We start from the raw sequence: 24,670 nt of genomic DNA, 5'->3' as shown, positions 1-24,670 counted from the left end.
CGGGTTGGGATATAGAGGCTATGTATTCATGCCAAAGTATGGTACGGTCATTGCAAATAATCCATTATACTGTCTTTTATGTTACAACCTTCCACACTTGTTCCTGCATGCTAGGAGGCTTAGTCAGACCCCAGTTCACATTGGAGACATCATACGTTTACTTAAGCTCAGAAATAAAGTATAGGTGCCATTGATTACAAATTACAACCATGACCTGACCATTGGGGAAATAAATCACCAACTATGCCTATTTTAATTTTGCCACTGAGTACAATGTACCTTTACTTAAATGTATTGTATGATTATGCTCTTTATTATTACAGTGACTATTTACTTAGTATGCCCAAATGTGTTAACTGTACCCACTAACTACTTTTCAAAGAATTCCTAAGGATTTTCAAATACAACTAAACTCTAAACTTAGTATATGGAGTATTAATTTGATAGACAGGTGAACTCCATGGACATATCAGAGTTGCCCCTGAGTTACAGGTATCACCGGCTGAGAAACTATGACGTACAACCTAATAAAGAATATTTTAAATAGATATAAAAGAAAGAGCCAGTTGTAACATTTGAACTTAAAGAATGAATAAGGTAAATTATTTATTTATTTAAGTAAATATATAAATCAAATAGTGTACACATTAAAGAAGTTTATATTCATTAAAAAACAACATTGTTTTTTCTTGGATGCAGTATTGGTTTATATATATATATATTTTAATCTTCAGATATATGTTAATTCTTAAAAAAAAAAAAAATGTGTATCTATGTTACATAATTTTAACTTTGAAGGTAAAAAGATTTTTCAGCTTTGTGTGGTTTGTGGTAAACCCAATGATATTTTTGACTTGTTACGTCTCTCAGAGACTCTGCTGGCTTAGTGTGCCCATCAGAACTGCCAGTTCCAGTCAATCACTGAGGCTGTTACAAAGGACTATAATATGCTTTCATTAATCCCCAATGATTAGTCCACAATATGAAATCCAGCTGTGGACAGCCACCCCTCTCTTATTTCCTTGTGGATGGAGCTGGAGACACAAACTGCTGAAGGCAAATCTTACAACTGGAGTCTTCAAGAGATCTAAAAATCTGTTCGATATAACCATGGACACCTTCCTAAAATTGAAATAGCAATTTTTGGTGGCATTGGCCTTTAAGTGAGGATCGTATTATTATACAGTATTTATATAGTGCCAACAGTGTACACAGCACTTTATAATATAAAGGGGGACAGTGCAGTTACAATGCAATACAAGAGGGTTAGGAGGGCCTTGCTTATAAGAGATTGCAATCTAATAGGATGTGGCAAGTGGAACAAATGTTAATAACTGTGAGGGATGAGCTGATGGAAGAAATAAATGTTCAATTGTTAGGTGGAGGCGGGTAGGCTTCCCTAAAATGATGAGTTTTCAGGGTTCACCTAAAAGTGGCTAGAGTAAGACGTAGCCAGACAAATTGAGGAAGAGAGTTCCAAAGGATAGGAGAAGCTCTAGAGAGGGATCGAGCATGGGAGGACACTAGGGAGTTACAGAGCAGGAGGTCTTGGGTGAAACGGAGAGGATGGTTTGTGTGATATAACAATAAAATAGTGAATAGATGATTCTGGTGAATTAATGTCACTATTCCACAGCCTGCAGGTTGCAATAGAGGAGAAACAGCAGCGAATGGCTGTATTGCAGGAGGCAAAATCATGTGTTGATCGTGAAGCGGTACAACTGAGAACTAGCTTGCGAGAAGTGGAAAGAGCTCATATAGAGGCCCGCAGACAGCTCCAAGAGCTACGGAGACAGGTTTGCATTGGATGTCACTTTAATTACCAATAGATCTGCCAGTCACTGCATGCTTTATACCAGTGTTTTGCAGCTTCAGAAAGCACACAAAGAAAATTACATTTGAAATTAAAGCTCTTTAAACGCAGTTTGGCTTTTTTTCTGCTAAACTCCAACCAAAGTAATCCATTTCTTTAAAATGATTGTGTATTTTTAGCTACAGCTTGTGTAAAGTGTTTTTATCAGATTCCTATAATTCCCTACACAGCAAGGTTGCCAACCTCCCACTGCATTTTTTACTGGCAAAATATGGGAGATTTACTAACGGAACACATTTTTTTACTGACAACCTGTATAATGCCAGAACTCCTATTAAAAAGGAAGATAATCGATATTTAACCACTTGCCAACCGGCTCACGCCGATATACGTCAGCAGAGTGGCACGGGTGCACAAAACAACGTACCTGTACATTGCTGCATCATCCGCAGCTAGCGGGTGCCTGCGCACGCCACTGGAGCTTGCCACGGGTCCTGCAGACTCGATGTCTGCTGGTGGCCCATGATCGCGGCACGAAGAGGCAGAACGGGGAGATGCCTATGTAAACAATTAATTTTCCTGTTCTGCCTAGCAACATGACAGGGATCTGTTAAAAAATGCAGATCGGCACCATTGCTACAAAAAAAATTATTAATAAAAATGCCATAAATCTATCCCCTATTTTGTAGACATGATAACTTTTGCACAAACGAATCAATATGCGCTTATTGCATTTTTTTTGCCAAAAATATGTAGAAGAATACATATTAGCCTAAACTGTGCAAGACATTTGTTTTTTTTATATATTTTTGGGGATATTTATTATACCAAAAAGTAAAAAATATTGCTTTTTTTTTTAAATTGTCCCTCTGTTTGTTTATAGTACAAAAAATAAAAACTGCAGAGGTGATCAAATACCACCAAAAGAAACCTGTATTTATGGGAAAAAAGGGACATCAATTTTGTTTGGGTACAACGTCGCACAACCACACAATTGTCAGTTAAAGCAACGCAGTGCCATATCGCAAAAAGGGGCTTGGTCAGGAAGGGAGTAGATCCTTCTGAAGTGGTTAGGCAGTATAAACACGATATGGAAACACTAACAAGTAATTTGCCTGGTTTACACTTACAAAAGCCAACGCGGCATGACAAACTATAAGCCCCTGATATCCACGGACAGGTGTAAAAGTCACAGATTTTTACAAAATGTCAGTAAATTACCTGACGGTTGGCAACCCTGCTACATAGCAAAATTCTGACTGGAGGGAGAGCCAGCAGTTTCAGATAACACGCTATATTGCTTTGTGCAGTGCTGTCAGTCTAATGCCTTGTACACAAGGTTGGACATTCTGACCACAAAATCCGTCAGATTTTTTCAGATGGATTTTGTCCTAAACTGGTGTTGCATACACACGGTCGGAACGTGATGACATTTGTTCGTTATGACGGGACTACGTTGAGGCTAGTAGCCAATAGCTTTGGTCACGTAATTTGATCTGAGCATGCGTGGCACTTTGTGCGATCGTACAGTGCATATACAAAAACCATCAAAGAAAAAATACCACGCTAGATCCAAATACGTGAAAATATTTAAAAAGCTGCAACTAAACACCATCAAATATCCTTATGGCTAGCATGAAATAATATAAAAATAAAGTTGCGCTACTAAATGTGTAAGTGAAAGTCACAGTGAAAAAAATGAATAACAATAAAACCCATCAGTTAAATTGTCCTTTCTGATTAACGTGCAATAAGCCCAAGGAAATAGTTATTATAATGTCCTTGATAGAAACACTGCAGATGGGAGAGATAAGCAGGTGAACCCCGGCAGCGATAATCAGCAGGAAACAAATCCTTTCAATAGTAGTATCTGAGGGTCCTTACCGGATCGGTTGGACTCCCATATGAGCGGAGTCAACTGGGCAGGCAGACACAGTCCTTTGCGGGGACACTTGGAGCTTCTGAAGGTACAAACTGCGCTGACAGAATAATTCTAGAAATGCTTGTTTTGCAGGTCTTTTGACTGTTGTTTTCTATCTCCTCATGGCTCAGTGTCTAGCCTGCTTAGTGCATCCATTTGCACTAAGGATGCACTAAGCAGGCTAGACAGTGTCCCCCGCCGATGACTGTGTCTGCCTGCCCAGTTGACGCCGCTCATATGGGAGTTCAACCGATCTGGTAAGGACCCTCAGATACTACTATTGAAAGGATTTGTTTCCTGCTGATTATCGCTGCCAGGTGTTCACCTGCTTATCTCTCCCATCTGCAGTGTTTCTATCAAGGACATTATAATCACTATTTCTTTGGGCTTATTGCACGTTAATCAGAAAGGACAATTTAACTGATGGGTTTATTTTGATTTTCTTTATTGTTATTCATTTTTTTCACTGTGACTTTCACTTACACATTTAGTAGCGCAACTTTATTTTTATATTACTTTGTCCGATCGGAATTCTCTACAAACGATCGGAAAAAGTCTGATCTTTTTTTTTTGGTCTGAAAATTTGAGATCCTGCTCTCAAATTTTTTCCATCGGAATTTCCCACAGAAAATGTCCGATAGAGCCCACACACGCTCGGATTTTCCGACAGTATAATCTGATCGGACCTTTTCCGTCGGAATTTCCGACCGTGTGTGCAGGGCATAACACTTTGTGCAGAAGGAGAGAGCAAAGAGATGATCTTGTGAGTGTGCTGCTGATTTTTCATTGTACAGTCTACATTAGGGCACTCTGTTTTTACATGTAGGTACTTCACATGTGCATAAAGTGTGTAGCCCTACCACGTATATTTAAAAATATAGGTATAAATAGACTTTAGAAATTCAAGGTGATTTATTTACTGTATATCATGCCTGGACAAATTGGGTGCTTGAAGATTTACTTTATTCCCATGCACACAGGTGAAGACCCTGGGTGGAGAAAGCAGCCAGAGGGAGCAAGAGGTGGCTGATCTACAGGCACGGATCCAGCAGGAAGAGCATAAAGAGCAGCAGAGCCGCAGAGAGTCCCTGGAGCTTAGACAACGTATTACAGAGAGCGAGGCAGAGAGAGAGGCTGCTCGTAGAGAGGTGTGTGACATTCTAAAATATCATCACATACTACATAACCATGTGTAATGATATCTTCCTTATTAAAAATGTGTATGTGAACACGTGCTATAAATATCCCTTTAGCTTTTGATGTTTGTAGGAAATTCTTCTTGTCTATATATTTTATGATGATTTTAGAAAAAAATATTTCAGGTCCTCTCCTGCTGCTGTTCTGGAGATTATATAGTGTTTACATTTTTTAAAAGGAGAGCCAAATGATGGGTAGTTAGAATGAGATCATCGTTCTGCTCTCAGTGCAGTTTATACGGACGATTTAGGGATGACTTGTCCAACTAGGACAAGGGGTAAAGGCTTCTCAAGGCAGCTCTGGAAAAATATTGTAGCAAAAGCTGGCGCTCACAAAGGATCTTATATAAAATTACTTTATTGATATACGGGGTAACACATAAAGTAGCCCGCACTTACGCGTTTCAGCCTACATTGGGTTAATTATGGCCTTAATTACAGTTCTGGGAAAGGGTTTCTAGTCTAAATAACAAGGGAGACTAAATAATACAAGGGAGAAATAGACACAGTCCACTGCTATCTCCACTCAGTGGCCCAATGCTATTGTCTCGTTTTCCCCATATAGTCAAAAGCCCAGTTTTTATCCATCGCTGTCACAATATCAGGTATGATTTAAGCATGCGCTCTTTTAGGCAATTTAGTAAACAGATGGCATTGACACAGTAAGATTTAGACTGGTCATAAGCTGTCCATTCCTCTAATAGAGATTCGGAGCTTACCTCTTCTTGCTGCAGTAGGCTTTAGGCCTTGTGTGCAAAATACATATGAGCAACCAGCACACATAATAACGATATACTTAGCTATTGATAACGAAGGATAAAAAATATTAATGTAAGATAAACACCTTTATCATTGTATATAGTTGTCATGTGAATATTGTTTGCAACACACATCTGGAAGTTCAGAAAGGTACTAAATTATAGACTCCGCCTGGTTTGGCCATACATTGGAGTGTATGGCCTTATCTGGAAGGCCTGACCTTCATATGTTTAGTCAGAAACACTGTTAAAAATCGTTGTTCTTTTCTGGCTGTGTCTTGATTTCTGATACTATACAGTAAACATTACCTAATGAGTCAGATGATGTGTGGCAAAGATTCTCCAAATGTACATTTGTATATGATATTAAGAGAAAGTTTATCAGGGACTCTACCAGGCAAGTGTCACTAATTTCTATATTCTCTGAATTCCTTAGATCTTGGCTCTGCAGCAGCGGCTTTCAGCTGTAGAAACTTCTTCCCGCCAGCGTGAAAAAGAACTTGAGCAGAGACTCAGCGAAAGCCGAGCAGGGGAGCAAAGGCTGCAGGAAGGATGCAAGACACTGCAGGAGCAACTACAGCGGCTTACAAGTGAGGCTGCAGATCTCAAGCTTAAGTTTGGAGCAGGTGAAACTCGAGTGCGAGCACTAGAAACTGAAATGAACAGGATCCAGACAGCACGCAGGGATGCAGAAAACCAATTAAACAGCCTTTATTCAGCATTCAGGAACACTCTGGGCATCAGGGGTCGCAGTCCCTCACCTCTTAGAGCTGGCTCTCCCAGTAAAGGTGAGATATTCCCATGGGATTTACAGCTGATTTTAAATGACTATGGAGGTTATTTACAAAAGGCAAATCCACTTTGCACTGCAAGTGCACTTGGAAGTACAGTCACTCTAAATCTAAGGGGTAGATCTGAAATGAGTGGAATCTCTGCCGATTTTATCATCCAATCATGTGCAAGCTAAAATGCTGTTTTTTATTTTCCTCGCATGTCCCCCTCGGATCTACAGCGACTTTACTTCCAAGTGCACTTGCAGTGGAAAGTTGATTTTCCTTTAGCAAATAACCCCCTATGTCATCTTGCTTTGTAAGTGAAACAGCAAATAAAAATGTTACCCCAACAAAGTGTTAAAACCCAGTAAAAGCTGTGGTGACTGTATTAGTTAAGTTTTTCATTCTTTTTTTTTTTTGTCCAAATCAGCTGAACAAAAAAATGAACAGATCAGATTCCTCCATCCACACACAGGAGGTGGATGGAGCAATCCCTCCTAGCGGACATTGTATTCTGACTGTGGGTCTGCTGCAGCCACTGGTAGATGAAGGTTTTCTCTTTGACAGAAGTCAATCAAACAATCAGCTTTTGGTTGAGCAGGGACGGTCACACACTGATAGATATTTGTATTGTCCCTGCTAAACTGGCTGAAATTCGATCAGTATATGTTCAGCTTTACTTATTGCTCCTTCTTCTTATCCCAATGTAATGCTATAACATTTACATATACAGGATTTGCTGGGTCAGCTAGTACATTTTTGGAAGGACGGAGAACACCAAGCTCCCGCAGTGGCTCCCCAGATCGCAGCCACTCTCCATACCCCGAGCTTGAACCTGAAACTGTGAAAGCAGCACTAAAGGACCTTGTGCAGGAACTGCGGGACACTCAGAGGGAGAGAGTAAGCAATTAGACAGTATGATACTGTGACCTTACAGGATGTGACTGTATTTAAAAGAATCAATTGGGGTCATTAATGGAAAGAAAAAAAACTATGCTAAAGTTTTGTTATAATAGCAACCAGAATTGAATTCAGGCTCCAAATTCGTTTTTTTAAAGATGCCAAGGAGCTAAAGTGGAACTAAACCCTCCTGTCCTTTTTCAACCAGGCAATCTGCCATCTCTTAGAAACCATTCACATTTGACGTTTTAGGATCTCGGGCAGAATCAATGTGATTCTGTCTCGATCTCAAATTGCACTACAATTGCAAAATGCATGTTCAGGTGCCATTCATTTTCAAAAGCACCTAAAAATGCATTGTGGTTTTGCCATGACTATTATGCAGCCACCGCGGCAAACCACAACGTGCAAAGATTGTCACCCATAATAGAGCAGGGTTTTTTTTTGACTGATAAGCTTTGCGCATTGCAATTTGCTGCGATTTACGCATGATTTATCATGCCATAAATTGTGGCAGAAACGCAACAAGTTTAGGTGCCATTGGAAATAAATGGCACCTGAATATGTGTTTTGGGATTCTACTGCAATTTGAGATCACGGGCAAAATCGCAGCGATTCAGCCCGAGATCTAAAAGCACCAAATGTGAATGGAGCCTTAACATGGCCATGGATGGCGGGAACTGTCTGAGATTTGAACTATGTGTTGGCAGTTTGAATGTACTCAAGCTGATTGATCGATCGACTTGGGTACAACCAGCCTGCCAGATTTTACATGCGATTTTTGCTAGCGACTGTTTTAATAGCTAGCTAGCAATAATCACTGTGACTTGTGCCAGTTTTCAAGTGATGCGACTTTATCACGACTTCTGTACAGCAAATAAGGTGACTTCTTGTGCTCCCCCTTAGGTATATGCACTCACCAGAAGCCCTCACCCCTGCAGGGGTAAAGAGCATGTATTAAATAAAACCAGTATGCTCTCCTGCTCTGGAATAAGGTGCACGCAGTGCGGTATCCACATAGAAATAAAAAACGAGCATCTATAGTGTAAATCCGATTAAAAAATTGTTTATTTAACATGAATTAAAAAATTTATAATATAAAAAAGGGACTTTCCATAAGCATAAAGTCCCATACACACTATCAGTTTTTCTGCTGAGTTTTGCCTTCGGGTTTACCAAAACCATATAGTGCAAGGGTCTGCCTGATTGCATAAAAATCGAAACGCCTAAGGTTTGACCTCATATTATATGATTTTGGTAAATCTGAAGGAAAAACTCATCAGAGAAACTGATAGTGTGTATGGGGCTTAAGAGATAAAAATGCTCTGGGCAGCGTGTGTTCTACAGACCGTAACCAGAGAACCGGAAGTAACCGGAAATGGCATTGACGTGTACCAAGTCCCGCCTAGCGTGAACAGTTTTTTAATTTTTTTTACTCTATACACTTTGGACATGGTACATTACATCATTTAAGGACTCACCTTAATATACTATTTTTATTGTCCTATAAAGATCTCAGATTGGCATACATCTATTTAAATATCTTTTAGGTTAGGTGGTATATATATATATATATATATATATATATATATATATATCTATATATATATATATATATATATATATATATATATATATCTATATATATATATATATATATATATATCTATATATATATATATATATATAGATATATATATATATATAGATATATATGTCTTTTTAGCAGTGTTATATCTCCTTTGCTGTGATTATTTGTTCGATGGGCACCACTTCTGTGGTGTCATTGTTTCGGGAAATTTTCTTTTTTGATTACCTAAGCGAGGAATTTTGTGTTTAATATGTAAACAAGTTGCCAAGTTTCTGCAGCATTTGTTGTTGCAGCCTTGTCCATGTCGACTGTCTGCTGATAAAACACACTTTCCTTGTCCTGTAAACTGCATAGACGCATGTTAGATTGAATGAAATGAAAAAGATGGACTGCAAAAGAACCAGAATCGCTCACAGTATAGATTATTCTACTCTGACAGTAGAGTAGAATGATCTATAACTGCTGTATAGGGAATTGTGGGGATATAAAATAAAGGCAGCCTTTTATATTAATAATATTTTAAAATACAGTACATTGTTTTTAATTAAATGCTTGACTGAAATAATTGTATTTTTTTATATATATTTACCTGGATTTAGACTTTTTTATACTGTAGTCAGTAGTAATGAATGGCTATCCTAAGTGCTTGACTATGGCAATTCTTTCTCTCCAAGCTAGGACATGGCCTGCTGTCATTCTTTGGGTTGATAATTAGAAGACATGTTGAGTCATTGGTAGACTCGTTGCTAATGTCAAAGAGATATTTGTTTCACTTCCATCATTGGATATTAAAATGCATTCTATAAATGCTTCTACATTATGTGACAGGATGACACCGGGATGTCTCTACATAGAAAGTTGGATGATCGCACAGATCAGTGTGAGAGATTGCAGAGCCAGCTGCAGAAACTGCAGAGACAGGTCGCAGAGCTCCAAGAAGGTATGCATTTATTTTACTGAGCAATGGCCGCATTGCTGGACAAGCTATTATGTCTGCCAGGTGCAGCCATATATTTGTGCTAGAATTTCACACTTTTTATTTGTGATTTGTTTGTAATTATGTAAAAAAAACATTACTCCAATATATGCTGGTAGTGCAGCCACTCCAATCATCACAATTGCTATTTATTTAGTATAGGTGTTATTTAAGGGATGGAACAGTACAGTATCAAGGTGTGAACACGCTAGTCTTGGAATGATATCCCCTTGAATGAATGAATGAATGAAATACTTGTATAGCGCACAATGCGAACTGAATCGCCTTGCTTTCATTGGCTTCCTCCATATATTAAAGCGATTGTAAAGGTAAAATAAAACAAAACAAAAAATAACAAACATGTCTATACTTACCTGCTCTGTGCAATGAGATTGCACAGAGCTGCCAAAAACCTCTTCTCTGGTACCCTGCCAGCACTTCTGGCTCATCTCCTCCTCTCTGTCCCATTCCCCCATGCACAGCTACTTCCCATGGGGGCACTCGTGCATGCTCAGTCCTGAGCCCCACTGCAGCCTCCATAAACACAGACATCAGGACTTGGCTCTGCCCCCTGCTCCCTCATCACTGGCTTTGATCAACAGCACTGGGAGCCAATGGCTCCCCATGCCACAGCAAAGACAGCGAGACCCAGAAGTGAGGGGAGAGAAGAACTGCAGACAGGCACAGTGCTGGATCAAATGAGGGCTCAGGTAAATAAAATGTGGGGGGAGGGGGTGAGTTAATGCTGATTCCTAAACATTTTTTACCTTAATGCAAGGAATGCATTAAGGTAAAAAATGTTTAGGCTTTAAGAACACTTTGTTTCCTTTCAATACTTTGTTTCCCCCTAAGAACAACACAATTTTAACACCTTTCCTATACCTCCTGGTGGCCCTTTAAGTGGGTTTTAATGTCTTGAAGCCGAGTGGCTTCACAATCACGTGGTCGCTACGGTTGGCTCTCATAGCAGTCATGTGCTCGAGAACCCATTCTGCTGATTCCTAATCACAAAACGTGACCGAGAGCTGTTGAAGATAGCTCAGTCAGTACACTGGGAGCATGTAGTGGACACATGTGCAGTGGCTGTGCGTTAAGGCCCACTCTTTCTGTCCCTGCATATATGTGTAACTTGCTTCTGTCTTCATAGTGCATTGGGAGTGACATCAGATAGCTCCCATAGGGAAGGGACTGATTTAAATGGTTAATGCAGGGATATGCAATTAGCGGACCTCCAGCTGTTGCAGAACTACAAGTCCCATGAGGCATAGCAAGACTCTGACTGCCACAAGCATGATACCTAGAGGCAGAGGCATAATGGGACTTGTAGTTTTGCAACAGCTGGAGGTCCGCTACTTGCATATCCCTGGTTTAGTGTATTCTGTAATATGCCAGTGTTGTATGAATTGTGAAATGATGGTGCAATAGCAAGTACTTGGTATACTTGGTATAACAGAACTGTGTGACCTGATACACAGGCAAGTTAGATATTTCAGAGACAGATAAAGGATTATTTCTCTTTACCCATGTAGAAAGGATTAATCCATTTACTACACATGAGGCAAAAGGAAAAATAGATTATTACTTTTGGAGTGGATGTGTAGAGCGCTCTTCATAGGCATCAACTGGCTGATGGGTTTCTCCTTCCTCCAACCACCCAAATGGCAGCAAGACTTCAGATCTTCTCCATCAATAATTCTATGCATGCAGTTATTAGATTAGGATCATTTTCTAGTAGGATGCAAGTCATCCAGTTATTTATATATGCTACAGTATTTATACACTTAGCTACAAAGGAAACATGAGCTCCCACAGCAGGTTATTATAATCACCACCTGTCAAAAAAGTCCACCAGCAGAGCCTTGTTGAGGTGAAATGCAGACATTACAAAGAATCATCTTACGCCTAATTTCTTCTTTTGAAAAAACACAAAAATATTATATAGTCAAAGGTATGCAGAGTTTAACCAGTCTGTTAACCTTTAAAAGTATTTGATGACATATTTTCTATCCTTCAGTTTATGTTATGTACACCTCCCAGCAATGAAAACTTTGCAGCCCCGGGCTATGTTTTAAAAGGGTGTGACCCTGCAACCTTAACAAGGAGATGTGAAGGGAAGGACTTGATCCTATTCTCCGCTGGAGGATCTTCACAGGCTCTAACATAAAGGCTAGGATTATGACATAAATGTGGAACGGCACTTTTTGTTCTTTAAAATCCAACCTCTCAAATGAACTATGTAAAGTGAAAGACATGATGAAAGGTTTTTACATGTCATGCTCACACAAGGGTAACAACAACTTGGTGTCTGCATGCAATACCCCACCTGTTTTTCTGTAAATTACGAGAACAAAAAAAATAATTGTGATTGCTTCGTTATGTCATGGGCCCTTTCTGTTTTGTTATGTGTTCAAACAGACTAAAAGGGTAATTTGGGAAAGTATAACGTATGTGTCCTTTGGTGCACGATATAGCTGTAGTCCTCAGAACAATGCAATGTAGTCAACAACATTTCAGCAAAGGTATCTGGTGATCCCACTAGTAGCACATCTACTGTCCTAGGGTAAAACCGCTCACTCACTGTACTGTATCTATGCACGAGCAGCAGAAAGTATGAAACTACTGAACACTTCCATTCTTCTCAGCTCCATAACATTGGGTGGGGGTCTTCTGTAGTCAACATAGAGAGCTGGGAAAAATGCTAACTGATAACAGTCAGCAAAGAGGACAGGAAGATATCAGCTGACAAGTTTTCTTTCAGGATCAACATGTATTTTTTCCATTTACAAAAGAAAGATAACAAAATTATTTTAATAGTATATTTAAAATGATTCTAAAGGCTGAAGGTTTTTTTACCTTCATGCGTGCATTCTATGCATGAAGGTAAAAAACCTTCTGCATGCAGCTTCCCCCAGTGCCCCCCCCCCCCATACTTCTAAGCCCGATCTTGATCCAGCGACGTGCACGAGAGCAGCTGCTCTCTGGGTTCTCTTCCTCCTCATTGGCTCAGAGACAGCAGCAGGAGCCATTGGCTCAGAGACAGCCAGTAAAGAGGGAGCGGGATGGGGGCAGGGCTGAGCCACACTCTTTCTGTCTTACAGAAATACAGAGAAAGGGCTTGGGAGCAAACATACACGTGTGCCCCACTAGCAAGTGGCTTCCCGAGTCTGGCTCGGGGGTGGAATTTTTATGCCAAAAGCGAAAAAACCCTGTGCCTGACTCGGGACCGCATCGCTGGATTCAGGAGGACACTTACTTACCTTCTCCCTTGGATCCAGCAATGTCCCCGCGCTGTACGAGTGTGCCGTGTCTCACTCAGTTCATCACATCGCCGTTCTCCGTGCCCTGCGAGCGTTGGGACGCATGGGTATGGAGATCGGCGCCAAATTCAAAAAGTGAAACACACAGTATACATACAGTATAATGTAATCTTACAGATCACATTGCTGTATGTAATAATTTCACATCCCCTTTGTCCCTAGTGTTCTCTCCAGTATCCTGCATGCAGTTTTATATTATAAAAACTGTTCTTTCTGCCTGGAAACTGGAGATTGTCCATAGTAACCAAAACTGTCCCTTTACATCAAAAAGATTTTAGACCAGCTAGAAAACAGCGATAATAAATTGGAATCACACGCAGAACTGAGCGATATCGATTTGTGGGGAGATCCATCATCAAATACTGAAAAATAATGACAGTGACAATTCTGCAACTGAGCAAATTTCTGTGTTTTTGTTTTGATTACATTATTGAATCATTTTTATTATTGTTATATTATTATTTGGTATAATTATTTATAATTATTTATTATATTATAGTTTATGATTTCATTTTTCAAACTTTATCATACCCGGAATGTCTGCTAGACTCTGGTTTGGACAGATTTAAGTGAGTTATTGCTAAGAATTACAGGACTACAATATAAAACACCAAATTTTCATGCAAAATAATGGTACCGCTTTCAGCACCTAAAATCTGAAATAATCGTACCGCCAGGGAGGTTAATAGAGCTCAAGGGAGTAAATAATATAGGTCATTGTTAGGGTTTACACCTGGTTTTAACATAGTTATATGCTCTACAATCACTGTACGTACAATAGTTTTAAATATAACTGGCATAAGTACAAGTTGGGAGAGGGAGGGACAACACCCTTAAGCCTCATAAAGACGATCGGACTTTAAACAAACTCTCCTGTGGATTTCTGTACAAAGGGTGTTGGCCATGAACTTGTTAAGCATACACACAGCAGCTCTTTTTCAGCCAACTTTCACCAAATCACATGGTTTTTCTGCTCTTTACCGCCACCCTTTGGTCAACTTCTGTATTGTCTGATCTTTTGCATTGGTTCTGAGCATGCATATTTGTACTTTGGACTAAAGTCCTATGGTTTTTCTGTACACATGATCGGACTTTGCTCCATCAGACTTTTGTTGCCGAAAAAGTTTGTCTGTTTGCAGAGCGAACTTTTGTCCGATGAAAACCAAAAAAGTTTGTCCGATGGAGCGTACACACAGTCGGATGTTGCCTTAAAACAGCTAATTTGTATGTTGTCAAAAAGTCTGATCGTGTGTATGGGCCTTTAGTTAGTCAAAGCATGAACATAGGAGGGAAGCAGAGTGGTGACTTCTCCAATTTTTCATTCATTGTCCAGTCAGAGCCCACAGGAAGGTTACTTACCAAGCTTAAGAGCCCTTTCACACTGCCAGCGCGGGGACATCGACGGTAAAGCGCCGCTAGTTTTAGCAGCACTTTAACGTAGTTTTTTCAGCGCTTTTCAAGCACATTTCAGCCACTAGTGGGGTGCTTTTGACCCCCACTAGCGGCCGAATAAAGGGTCCCTAAAGAATTTATTTACCGATTTAGGAACGGTAAATAAACTGCTCCTAAAGCTCCTCAAAGAAGCTGCTTGTGGGACTTTTTTGGACATCCTGCCAGCGCACCACCCCTCAGGCTTTCACACTGGTATTGCAGATCAGGCTTTTTTTAGGCGCTATTTTTAGCACTAAACAGCCTGAAAAACACCTCCAGTGTGAAAGGGGTCTAACTGCCTTAGAGAAAAGTAAGGTCCCCAACATGCTACATGGCATGGATACCTCAATCATAATAATGGCTGAACATAACTACAAATCTTTAAAAGTATGTTCAACCTTTTGTTATCCTGCATTACAGTCTCACTTTAGGGCTCCCATGAAACAATTTAAAAAAATCCTGTGTTTTTGGAAAAAATTATATTTGTTACTTTTTGCAACCTGGAAACATTAATAAACACATATAAATACAATTTACTCTTTTCTACGGGCACACCAGCTGTCCCAGAAAGGTCTAACTAAACTATAATATGACTATAATATAACAATTTAAAAGAGAAGTATAGCCAAAGCTCTTCTGGGCATGCTTCTTATGTGGGTCGCAGGAGTGCACTCATGTCTCCTCTCCTGTTACCTGTAATCAGCCAACTGAAAGCTGACATCATAGAGCCACTCCAGACTCCAGACTCTGGAGAGATCCTGACAATAATGTCGGGATCAACCCAGATTCCTGACTGGCAGCTGGCTCAGCCTCTCAGCATGCCAATGAGAGCATGAGCCAGCCGTTTTCACCCCCTCTCCTGCCCGGTGCTCCAGTGAGTGCTGAAGGGTCAGAGCACAATTTGGTGACTGACAGTGACCGCTTTATACTCAGAACAGACCCAAGAAATGAGCAGTCAGTGGTCACATGATTAGTCAGGTTTTGGGCTTAGAGCCTGTGAGGGACAGCTGTAACATTGGACGATGCAATAGGTAGATAAGTATATATGTTTTTTTTTTGTTTTGTTTTTAGAATTCCCACACTTATGCTTTAAGTGTTGCTATTTGATCCGACCCTGTCCGCCAAATCCAGACGGATGGTGAATCTATTTTCCACCCGTCTGGCTGATCAGATCGAATGGGATTGGATGAAAACAGACAGGCGGCCCGTTTTCATCCAATCTCCCCATAGGGGAGTGCGGCGCTCTGACAGGTCCATCTCAGCACAGTGAGTGGAGACAGACCTGTCATCCGCCTGCTCAGCGGGGATCAGCAGATTAATCCCCTGCTGAGCAAGCAGAGTCCATTAAACGAACAAGCCCATGTGAAAAGGGCCTAAAGGTCAACTCCACCTGGATCCAAAATATATTTTTGGGATTTTTTGGGGTATTTGTGGGTACATATCGAGTTCTTTAGAATATGGACTGCCGCCATGTTGGCCTCCTACCAACCTGGACCATCTTCCTTTTTTCTGTAAGTTTGCAGCAGCTCTCAGTAGACTTCTCTAAAACCTTTAAAGCATAAGTGAAAGCATACAAAAAAATACACAGTTTAACCTTTACATTTTGTTCAACAAATTTTTTTTAATTCAGACAACCCTGCAAGACACCAATGTCATGTTTAGGCCTTACTTTTCTTCACTTCAGCTAAAGCAATACAGCTTGATCAATTCTGTGATTGGATAGTGAAGGAGCAAAGAAGTTGGATGTTATCTGTGAGCTCTATCCCTTAATCAGCTAGCTATATTTGTTATGTATTTTATGTCACAGCACTGCATAAGTCCTATTTTTACAATGCTGTCCTTTTCTCTACCAATCTGGATGCTGATTTAGAGGTTTTATACCTGCCTATGTTTTTTTTCACAAGAATAAATATCTGCCTATGTTTATCTTTAAACCTCTAGCCTAGATGGCACTGTTAGACCAATAGTACGGTTGACAGACTTCCAAAACACTTGTATTTTCCAGGTTTCTGTGGCTTTTTCGAAATGATCTTTCTGCCTTTAATGAGGTGGTTGGCTTAGAAAAGCTAACATGAACCATACCTGGTCTAAAGCAATTCTGAAGTAATAACAGTGCTGAAGTGTAGGCACCAGGTTCTACTTTTTGTCTTCAGATGGACCTGTGTCCCTGTGAATCCTTTTAGATTCAAGGGCCCAGGCTTTACACAGGGTTTTGATTTCTGCCCAAGTTCAGGTTAAGCCTCAGCCTCTTAATACTAAACTTGTGCACTGTCATTCAGTTGTAAAATGTCAGCGCGTCTTTTTCCCACTGCAGTTCTAGCTTTTCACAGGGAAGAGGCATAGCAATGGAAGGGTGAGCTTCATGTTGAATTAGGCAGACGTCAAGATCCCATGTACCACCTTGGCCTTGATTCCAAATGTAGGGAAATAGGATCACTTTAAATACTTCCACAGGTACTGTCTTTTTAGAAGTGTTATCACTGTAGAAAAGTTTAAGGCAAGATGAGATTTACTTGGGGCGTGTATTGCCCCATGCATTACTACAACCCATGGTAATTATTCATTTATTCTTAATGCCACCCCAACGCACCTTGCCAATGCACAGTAATACACTACCATTCATTGCGGTGTGTTGCAAAACATTCTGTAAGTCTGTTTTTTCTATGCGTCTGGAACATTGGCAGCTTATTCGAATAAATGGGCTACAATAACACTAAGCAAGTTAATGTGGAAGTGCTAAAGAGACCCTTTTACCAACTTACAAAATGCAATTAAAATAATGTATGTGCCTTTGCATTTGTTAGAAAAATTGAACACAGTGCCCGCCCCCTTCCACCTCCTTGCATGTCATAGCCCTCTTCTCTTCTGGGAGTCTAATTACTGTGCTGGTCCAGCTTCCTTTAACTCCCCACATAACTTTTTATGCAGCTGCTGAAGGAATAGAGAAGGGCAATGCTATAGAGCAAGTGTCTCCAAACGGTGGCCCGTGGGCTGGATGTAGCCCTTTGCTTGCCTTTATCCAGCCCTTGAGGCACTAATCCTTCCACTGATACCAAAGACGGGGCACTATTCCTCCCACTGACACAATTATGTAATTGTTGTTTACTCCCATTGACCACCAAGCCTATGGCATTGTTTACTCCCATCAATGACAGGGCATTTTCTACTCCTACAAAAAAATTAAAATTACTGTGCTATCAAAAATCAAGTAAAAAATGTCAAACTAAGCTGCAACTTCTTGTGAGATACACACAAAACATACACCTTTCAATAATTAAGTTGCGCTAGACTGCTGAATCATTAACAAATAAATGTAGTAAAAAATTTAAAAATGAATATCACAAATAAAGTTCATCAAATAAAAGATTAAAAATTAATGTGAAGCTGACAAACGACATACCCAAAGAATGTGATGACTTCCACCACTACACACACAAGTGCTTTCAGCTTAACCTCCCTGGCGGTATGATTATTTCAGATTTTAGGTGCTGAAAGCAGTACAATTATTTTGCATGGAAATTTGGCGTTTTATTTTGTAGTCCTGTAATTCTTATGAATAACTTACTTAAATCTGTCTAAACCAATACCAATATTCAATAATGTAATCAAATCAAAAAACACTGAAATTTGCAGAATTGTTACTGTCATTACTTTTCAGTATTTGATGACGGATCTCCCCACAAATCGATATCGCTCAGTTCTGCGTGTGATTCTAATTTATTATCACTGTTTTCTAGCTGGTCTAAAATCTTTTTTGATGTAAAGGGACAGTTTTGGTTACTATGGACAATCTCCAGTTTCTAGGCAGAAAAAACAGTTTTTATAATATAAAACTGCATGCAGGATACTGGAGAGAACAATAGGGACAAAGGGGATGTGAAATTATTACATACAGCAATGTGATCTGTAAGATTACATTATACTGTGTGTTTCACTTTTTGAATTTGGCGCCGTTCTCCGTTCCCGTGCGTCGCAACGCTCGCAGGGAACGGAGATTGGCTCCTTGATAGATCGAGCGGAGCACGGTTCGCTCGCACAGCGGGGGGACATCGCTGGATCCAGGGGATAAGGTAAGTAACCTCTTCCTGGATTCAGCGATGCGGTCCCGAGTCTGGCTCCCAGGCCCAGCCTGGGCCTTTGGTAAACTCAGCAATGGTCTCAATGTCTTCCTGGATAATACCACTCAAAGGTAAATATTGCCACATGATCCTCATAAAGAAATAAAGGCTTCCATAGTGTAAAATCTTATGGTACTTTAATAAGTAAAAAGTATTGTACTTACAGTTAGAATATATAAAGCATAAAAAACAAGCCAGCCGGCTCTCCAATGCAGCCCGTCACTCCGGGTCCTGCGTGAACATGGTGACATCAGCACGTCGCTCCTCCCTCCTACTGGCCACAGTCCAGTCAGTATTTTAGTTTTTAGTAAACTGCCCCTTTTTTCAAAAGTTTGGAGACCCCTGCTATACTGTAGAGTGTTACTGAAGTGACAGTCCTAAGTATGCTGGAGCTGACATCACATCCTAGATGGTGGTGCCCAGAAGTAGCCATTTGGATGTCTACACAAGCAAGGCTTGTACATGTAATAACATACATAAAATGTACATATAATCCTATGAGTATGTTAAATGAACAGAAGATTGTTGTTGAAATGAGTGGTCTGGCGACAGGGTCTCTAACGCAACACATGTTAAGACTTAACTAACTGATCCGAAATCCGCAGAACAAGTAGAAAACAATCTCAGCCACTACACACCATACAAGCCAGGTGTGTACCCTCAGTGGAATACACCAGATGGGGGACATAGAGCGGAGACCTTAAAGTCAGCTTAGGTTAACTGATCTGAAATGTTTAAAATTTGTGCAACATACAAAGTAAACAATCTAATATCATGTTCTTTTTCTGTAATAGATGTCCATGTGAGAATACAGCCATATTCCAGCCAAATATTCTGACTGAGCACTGCACTTTTATCCTGCAGCTCATGTTTAACTGCTGATTTCCAGTTCACAAGCCAAACCCGGCCTCATGAATTATGTTATCAGCCACTTTAGATTTGGCAGAAGGGAAAGATAGCATGTTCACACAGTCCTTCAACAGGATTACTGGGCTGGAAGTCTGCTGTGTGTAGAAAACAAATTGCTCCCATGATAACAGATGAATCAGAATTATCTTCATTCTTGATAAGCATGAAATATTTAATATATTAGCTTTCATTTTGGGGAGATGAATGCTGGTATTTTTTGGTGCAGAGCTCCCAGGGCAGAAGAGCAGAGAAAAATGTCCTACCTTAAAGCGATTGTAAAGGCAATGGGGGTTATTTATGAAAGGCAAATCCACTTTGCTCTGCAAGTGCACTTGGAAGTGCAGTCACTCTAAATCTAAGGGGTAGATCTGAAATGAGGTGAAGCACTGCTGATTTTACCATCCAATCATGTGCAAGCTTAAATGCTGTTTTTTACTTTCCTTGCATGTCCCCCTCGTATCTACAGTGACTGCATTTCCAAGTGCACTTGCAGTGCAAAATGGATTTTCCTTTGGTAAATAACCCCCAATGTGCGTATTATTTAAAAATAACAAACATGTTATATTTATCTGCTCTGTGCAATGGTTTTGCACAGAGCAGTCCTGATCCTCCCCTTCTCGGGCCTCCCGCCAATGCTTCTAGCTGTTCCCCCCTGCCAAATGCCCCCATAGCTTGCTATGGGGGCACTCATGCCTGCTTAATAGTGTGGCTCAGCCCTGCCCCCTGCTCTCTCCTCACTGGCTTGAACTGACAGCAGCAGAATTCAGTGGCTCCTGTTGCTTCTTTGTCCAATGAGGTAAAATAGAGACACTGCTCTTGTGAACATTGCTGGATCGAGATCAGGCTCAGGTAAGTAATTAGGAGGGCTGGGGGTGGGAGCTGCATGTAGAAGGTTGTTTAATGCATAGAATGAGAGCAATCATCACTGGGTCAGTTAACTCTGCAGTTAACCCTTTACACATACACAACTGCTATCACCACATATTTTAACAGAAACACACACACACACACAGTTCACAGCATCTGCTGTAACAAGTCTGACTTCTAAGAAACATCTGTAATACACACTGTTTTGACAGACAGCGATATGACAGATGTTAAAATACAGTAGCACTCAAAGAGACAAGGATTTGTTATTTTTGCTGTAGAGATTTAAAGATAAAGCTTAATGATTTTAAAATATCCTTTAATGAAAGCAAAGGTAAAAAGAGTGCAAAGTATTTAAAGAAAAACAAAAAACCTCCGCATATATCTAGTCTGATAGAGTTACTGGTCCTCAAAGTGACTTTCTGTCTCTGTGGTTCTGCAGTTTTGATGAAATATAAAAGCGGAGGTCGACCCAAAAGGGGACACTCCACTTGTCTGCCTCATGCCCCCACCCCCCTCCGCTGCCACATTTGGCACTTTTCAGGGGGGAGAGGGTTTCTGGGTTGTTTGACAGGTTCATGCTCCCTCTTCCAGCTGTTCTTACAGCAGCAAAGTCACCAGGAAGTTCGACCCCCTCCTCCTTCCCCCACCGCTGGACCATTCACAAAGCACAGTGTCCTTCACGCAGTAGGGAACCGACTGTGAAACCTCAAGGCTTGGCTGATGGTTTCTCTTAGTGGAGATGGTGGCAGCAGCACCCGACAGCCGATTGAAAAATCAGCTGGGGTCAAGACATCGCTAGATTTGTGGACAGGTAAGTGTCTAAATATTAAAAGTCAGTAGTTACAGTATCTGCAGCTGCTGACTTTTATTTTTTTCTGAAGGAGTCTAGAGCTCCGCTTTAAGTCCTCCCAGGCTGCAGCTGCAACACTTTTTGTGGCCTTTGAGGGGGTATTTGCATAAATAACAAGACCAATCAAAAAGTCTAATTCCGTGTACATGCGAGCGTTTTTTCCGTTAGAGTAAACCCTGATGGTTTCTCCAACGGAATTCCGTTTAAGCTGTCTTGCATACAAACGGTCACACCAAAGTCCGACCGTCAAGAAGCGGTGACGTACAACACGTACGACGAAACTAGAAGAAGAAAGTTCAATAGCCAGTAGCCAATAGCTTCCATCTCATACTTGCTTCAGAGCATGCGTTGTTTTTGGTAAGTCGAACCAGCATACAGACGACCAGTTTTCCCGATAGGAATTGGTTCCATCAGAAAAATTTAGAACATGTTCTCTTTCTCGGTCCGTCAGAATTTTCAACGTAAATAGTCCGATGGGGCATACACACAATCGGAATATACGATGAAAAGCTCCCGTCTGACTTTTTCTGTTGGAAATTCCGCTCGTGTGTACATGGCATAAGAAGTGTGGAGTAGGAGGATTAACGGGTATTTGATATTCCAGCAGACCATCCCACAATGTCCCTTTTCTAATTGTGTTGATATTTTCCTATGATCACAAGCTACAGTCTAATAACCCATATACAGTGGTGTGAAAAAGTGTTTGCCCCCTTCCTCATTTCCTGTTCCTTTGCATGTTTGTCACACTTAAGTGTTTCGGAACATCAAACCAATTTAAACAATAGTCAAGGACAACACAAGTAAACACAAAATGCAATTTGTAAATTAAGGTGTTTATTATTAAAGGTGAAAAAAATCCAAACCATCATGGCCCTGTGTGAAAAAGTGATTGCCCCCTAAACCTAATAACTGGTTGGGCCACCCTTAGCAGCAACAACTGCAACCAAGCGTTTGCGATAACGTGCAATGAGGCTTTTACAGCGTCCTGGAGGAATTTTGGCCCACTCATCTTTGCAGAATTGTCCTAATTCAGTTACATTAGAGGGTTTTCGAGCATGAACGGCCTTTTTAAGGTCATACCACAACATCTCAATAGGATTCAGGTCAGGACTTTGGCTAGGCCACTCCAAAGTCTTCATTTTGTTTTTCTTCAGCCATTCGGTGGTGGACTTGCTGGTGTGTTTAGGATCATTGTCCTGCTGCAGAACCCAAGTTTGTTTCAGCTTGAGTACACGAACAGATGGTCGGACATTCTCCTTCAGGATCTCTTGGTAGACAGCAGAATTCATAGTTCCTTTTATCATGGCAAGTCTTCCAGGTCCTGAAGCAGCAAAACAGCCCCAGACCATCACACTACCACCACCATATTTTACTGTTGGTATAATGTTCTTTTTCTGAAATGCAGTGTTCCTTCTACGCCAGATATACTTGGACACACACCTTCCAAAGAGTTCCACTTTTGTCTCATCGGTCCATAGAATGTTGTCCCAAAAGTCTTGGGGATCATCAAGATGTGTTGTGGAGAAATTGAGACGAGCTTTGATGTTCTTTTTGCTCAGCAGTGGTTTTCTCCTTGGAACTCTGCCATGCAGGCCATTTTTGCCCAGTCTTTTCCTGATGGTGGAGGCATGAACGCTGACCTTAACTTAGGCAAGTGAGGCCTGCAGTTCCTTGGACGTTGTTGTGGGGTCTTTTGTGACCTCTTGGATGAGTCGTCGCTGCGCTCTTGGGGTAATTTTGGGCGGCCGGCCACTCCTGGGAAGGTTCACCACTGTTCCATGTCTTCGCCATTTGTGGATAATGGCTCTCACTGTGGTTCGCTGGATTCCCAAAGCTTTGGAAATGGCTTTATATCCCTTTCCAGACTGATAGATCTCAATTACTTTCTTTCTCAATTGTTCCTGAATTTCTTTGGGTCTCGGCATGATGTGTAGCTTTTAACCACTTCAATACAGGGCACTTTCACCCCCTTCCTTCCCAGCCCAATTTTCAGCTTTCAGCGCTCTAGCGCTTTCAGTGACAATTGCGCGGTCATGCTACACTGTACCCAAATGAAATTGTTATCATTTTGTTCGCACAAATAGAGCTTTATTTTGGTGTTATTTATTCACGACTCCGTTTTTTTTTTTTTGCGATATAAGCGCAAAAAAAGCGGAAATTTGGGAAAAAAACAATATTTTCTTTTTTCTATTTGAAAAGAAATCCAATAAAATCAAATTTTGTCATAAATTTAAGCCAAAATGTATTCTGCTACATGTTTTTGGTAAAAAAATTCCGTTAAGTGTATAATAATTGGTTTGTGTGATCACGGACATATGTACGCAAATGATCATGTACATATGTGTGCAGGTGATCACGTACATATGTGTGCAGATAATCATTGGGACATGTGATTTTAGTGGGACATATGTGGGGGACATGTTTTTATTATTAGGGACATGTGTTTTTATTATTTGGGGACATGTATGTTTTGGGGACATGTGTGTTTTGGGGACATATGTGGGGACTGTGTTTTCACTGTGTGGTGTGTTGTGTGTTTACACTACACTGATGATCAGTGAGTAAAAAGCTGTGAAAAGCAGCCCATACTCACTGATCATCAGCCGGCTGCAGCGTTCTGCTCTCCTCTTCTCAGCGGTGACTTCCGTGTGAGGAGAGGAGAGCCGATTGTCTAGCAACCGGCTGTTTGTTTACATCACATGACGGCCGTGATTGGACACGGCCGTCATGTGATCAGGAGGGCCAATCACAGAGCCCTCCTGCCGATCTGAGATGTGCCGTGTCCGGGTGACACGAGCACATCGGGATCGCGCCGCTGCGCGGGCGCGCGCGCGCGCGATCCCGCTGCTCCTGAATGACGTTCCTGAACGTCCTATCAGGAGCAGGCGGCTCCCACCCGGCCGTATATATACATTGGCCGGGTGGGAAGTGGTTAAGGATCTTCTGGTGGACCTTACTGTGTCAAGCAGCTCCTATTTAAGTGATGCCTTGATTGTGAACAGGTGTGGCAATAATCAGGCCTGGGTGTGGCTAGAGAAATTGAACTCAGGTGTGGACAACCACAGTTATAGTATGTTTTAACAAGGGGGGCAATCACTTTTTCACACAGGGCCATGATGGTTTGGATTTTTTTTCACCTTTAATAATAAACACCTTCATTTACAAATTGCATTTTGTGTTTATTTGTGTTGTCCTTGACTATTGTTTAAATTGGTTTGATGTTCCGAAACACTTAAGTGTGACAAAC

At 40.9% G+C, this 24,670-nt stretch overlaps 1 protein-coding gene across 2 annotated transcripts in view; it reads left to right on the top strand.

The window, feature by feature from the left end:
- LOC143988700 (uncharacterized) overlaps positions 1 to 24,670 on the top strand; it is a 191,498-nt gene that overhangs the window by 143,884 nt on the left and 22,944 nt on the right. For both annotated transcript variants that reach the window (XM_077488460.1, XM_077488461.1), the window contains exons 25-29: positions 1,637 to 1,796; positions 4,715 to 4,882; positions 6,125 to 6,476; positions 7,195 to 7,361; positions 9,781 to 9,892. In XM_077488460.1, the coding sequence (XP_077344586.1) occupies positions 1,637 to 1,796; positions 4,715 to 4,882; positions 6,125 to 6,476; positions 7,195 to 7,361; positions 9,781 to 9,892 (959 nt within the window). The remainder of the gene's footprint in view (positions 1 to 1,636; positions 1,797 to 4,714; positions 4,883 to 6,124; positions 6,477 to 7,194; positions 7,362 to 9,780; positions 9,893 to 24,670) is intronic.

Source organism: Lithobates pipiens, unplaced genomic scaffold, assembly GCF_037356315.1.
Source record: "Lithobates pipiens isolate NorthernLeopardFrog02 unplaced genomic scaffold, aLitPip1_a1.2 Scaffold_18, whole genome shotgun sequence".
NCBI classification, from domain to species: Eukaryota; Metazoa; Chordata; class Amphibia; order Anura; family Ranidae; genus Lithobates; species Lithobates pipiens.
Note: the sequence above shows the minus strand (reverse complement) of the source record. Positions and strands in the feature narration are given on the sequence as shown.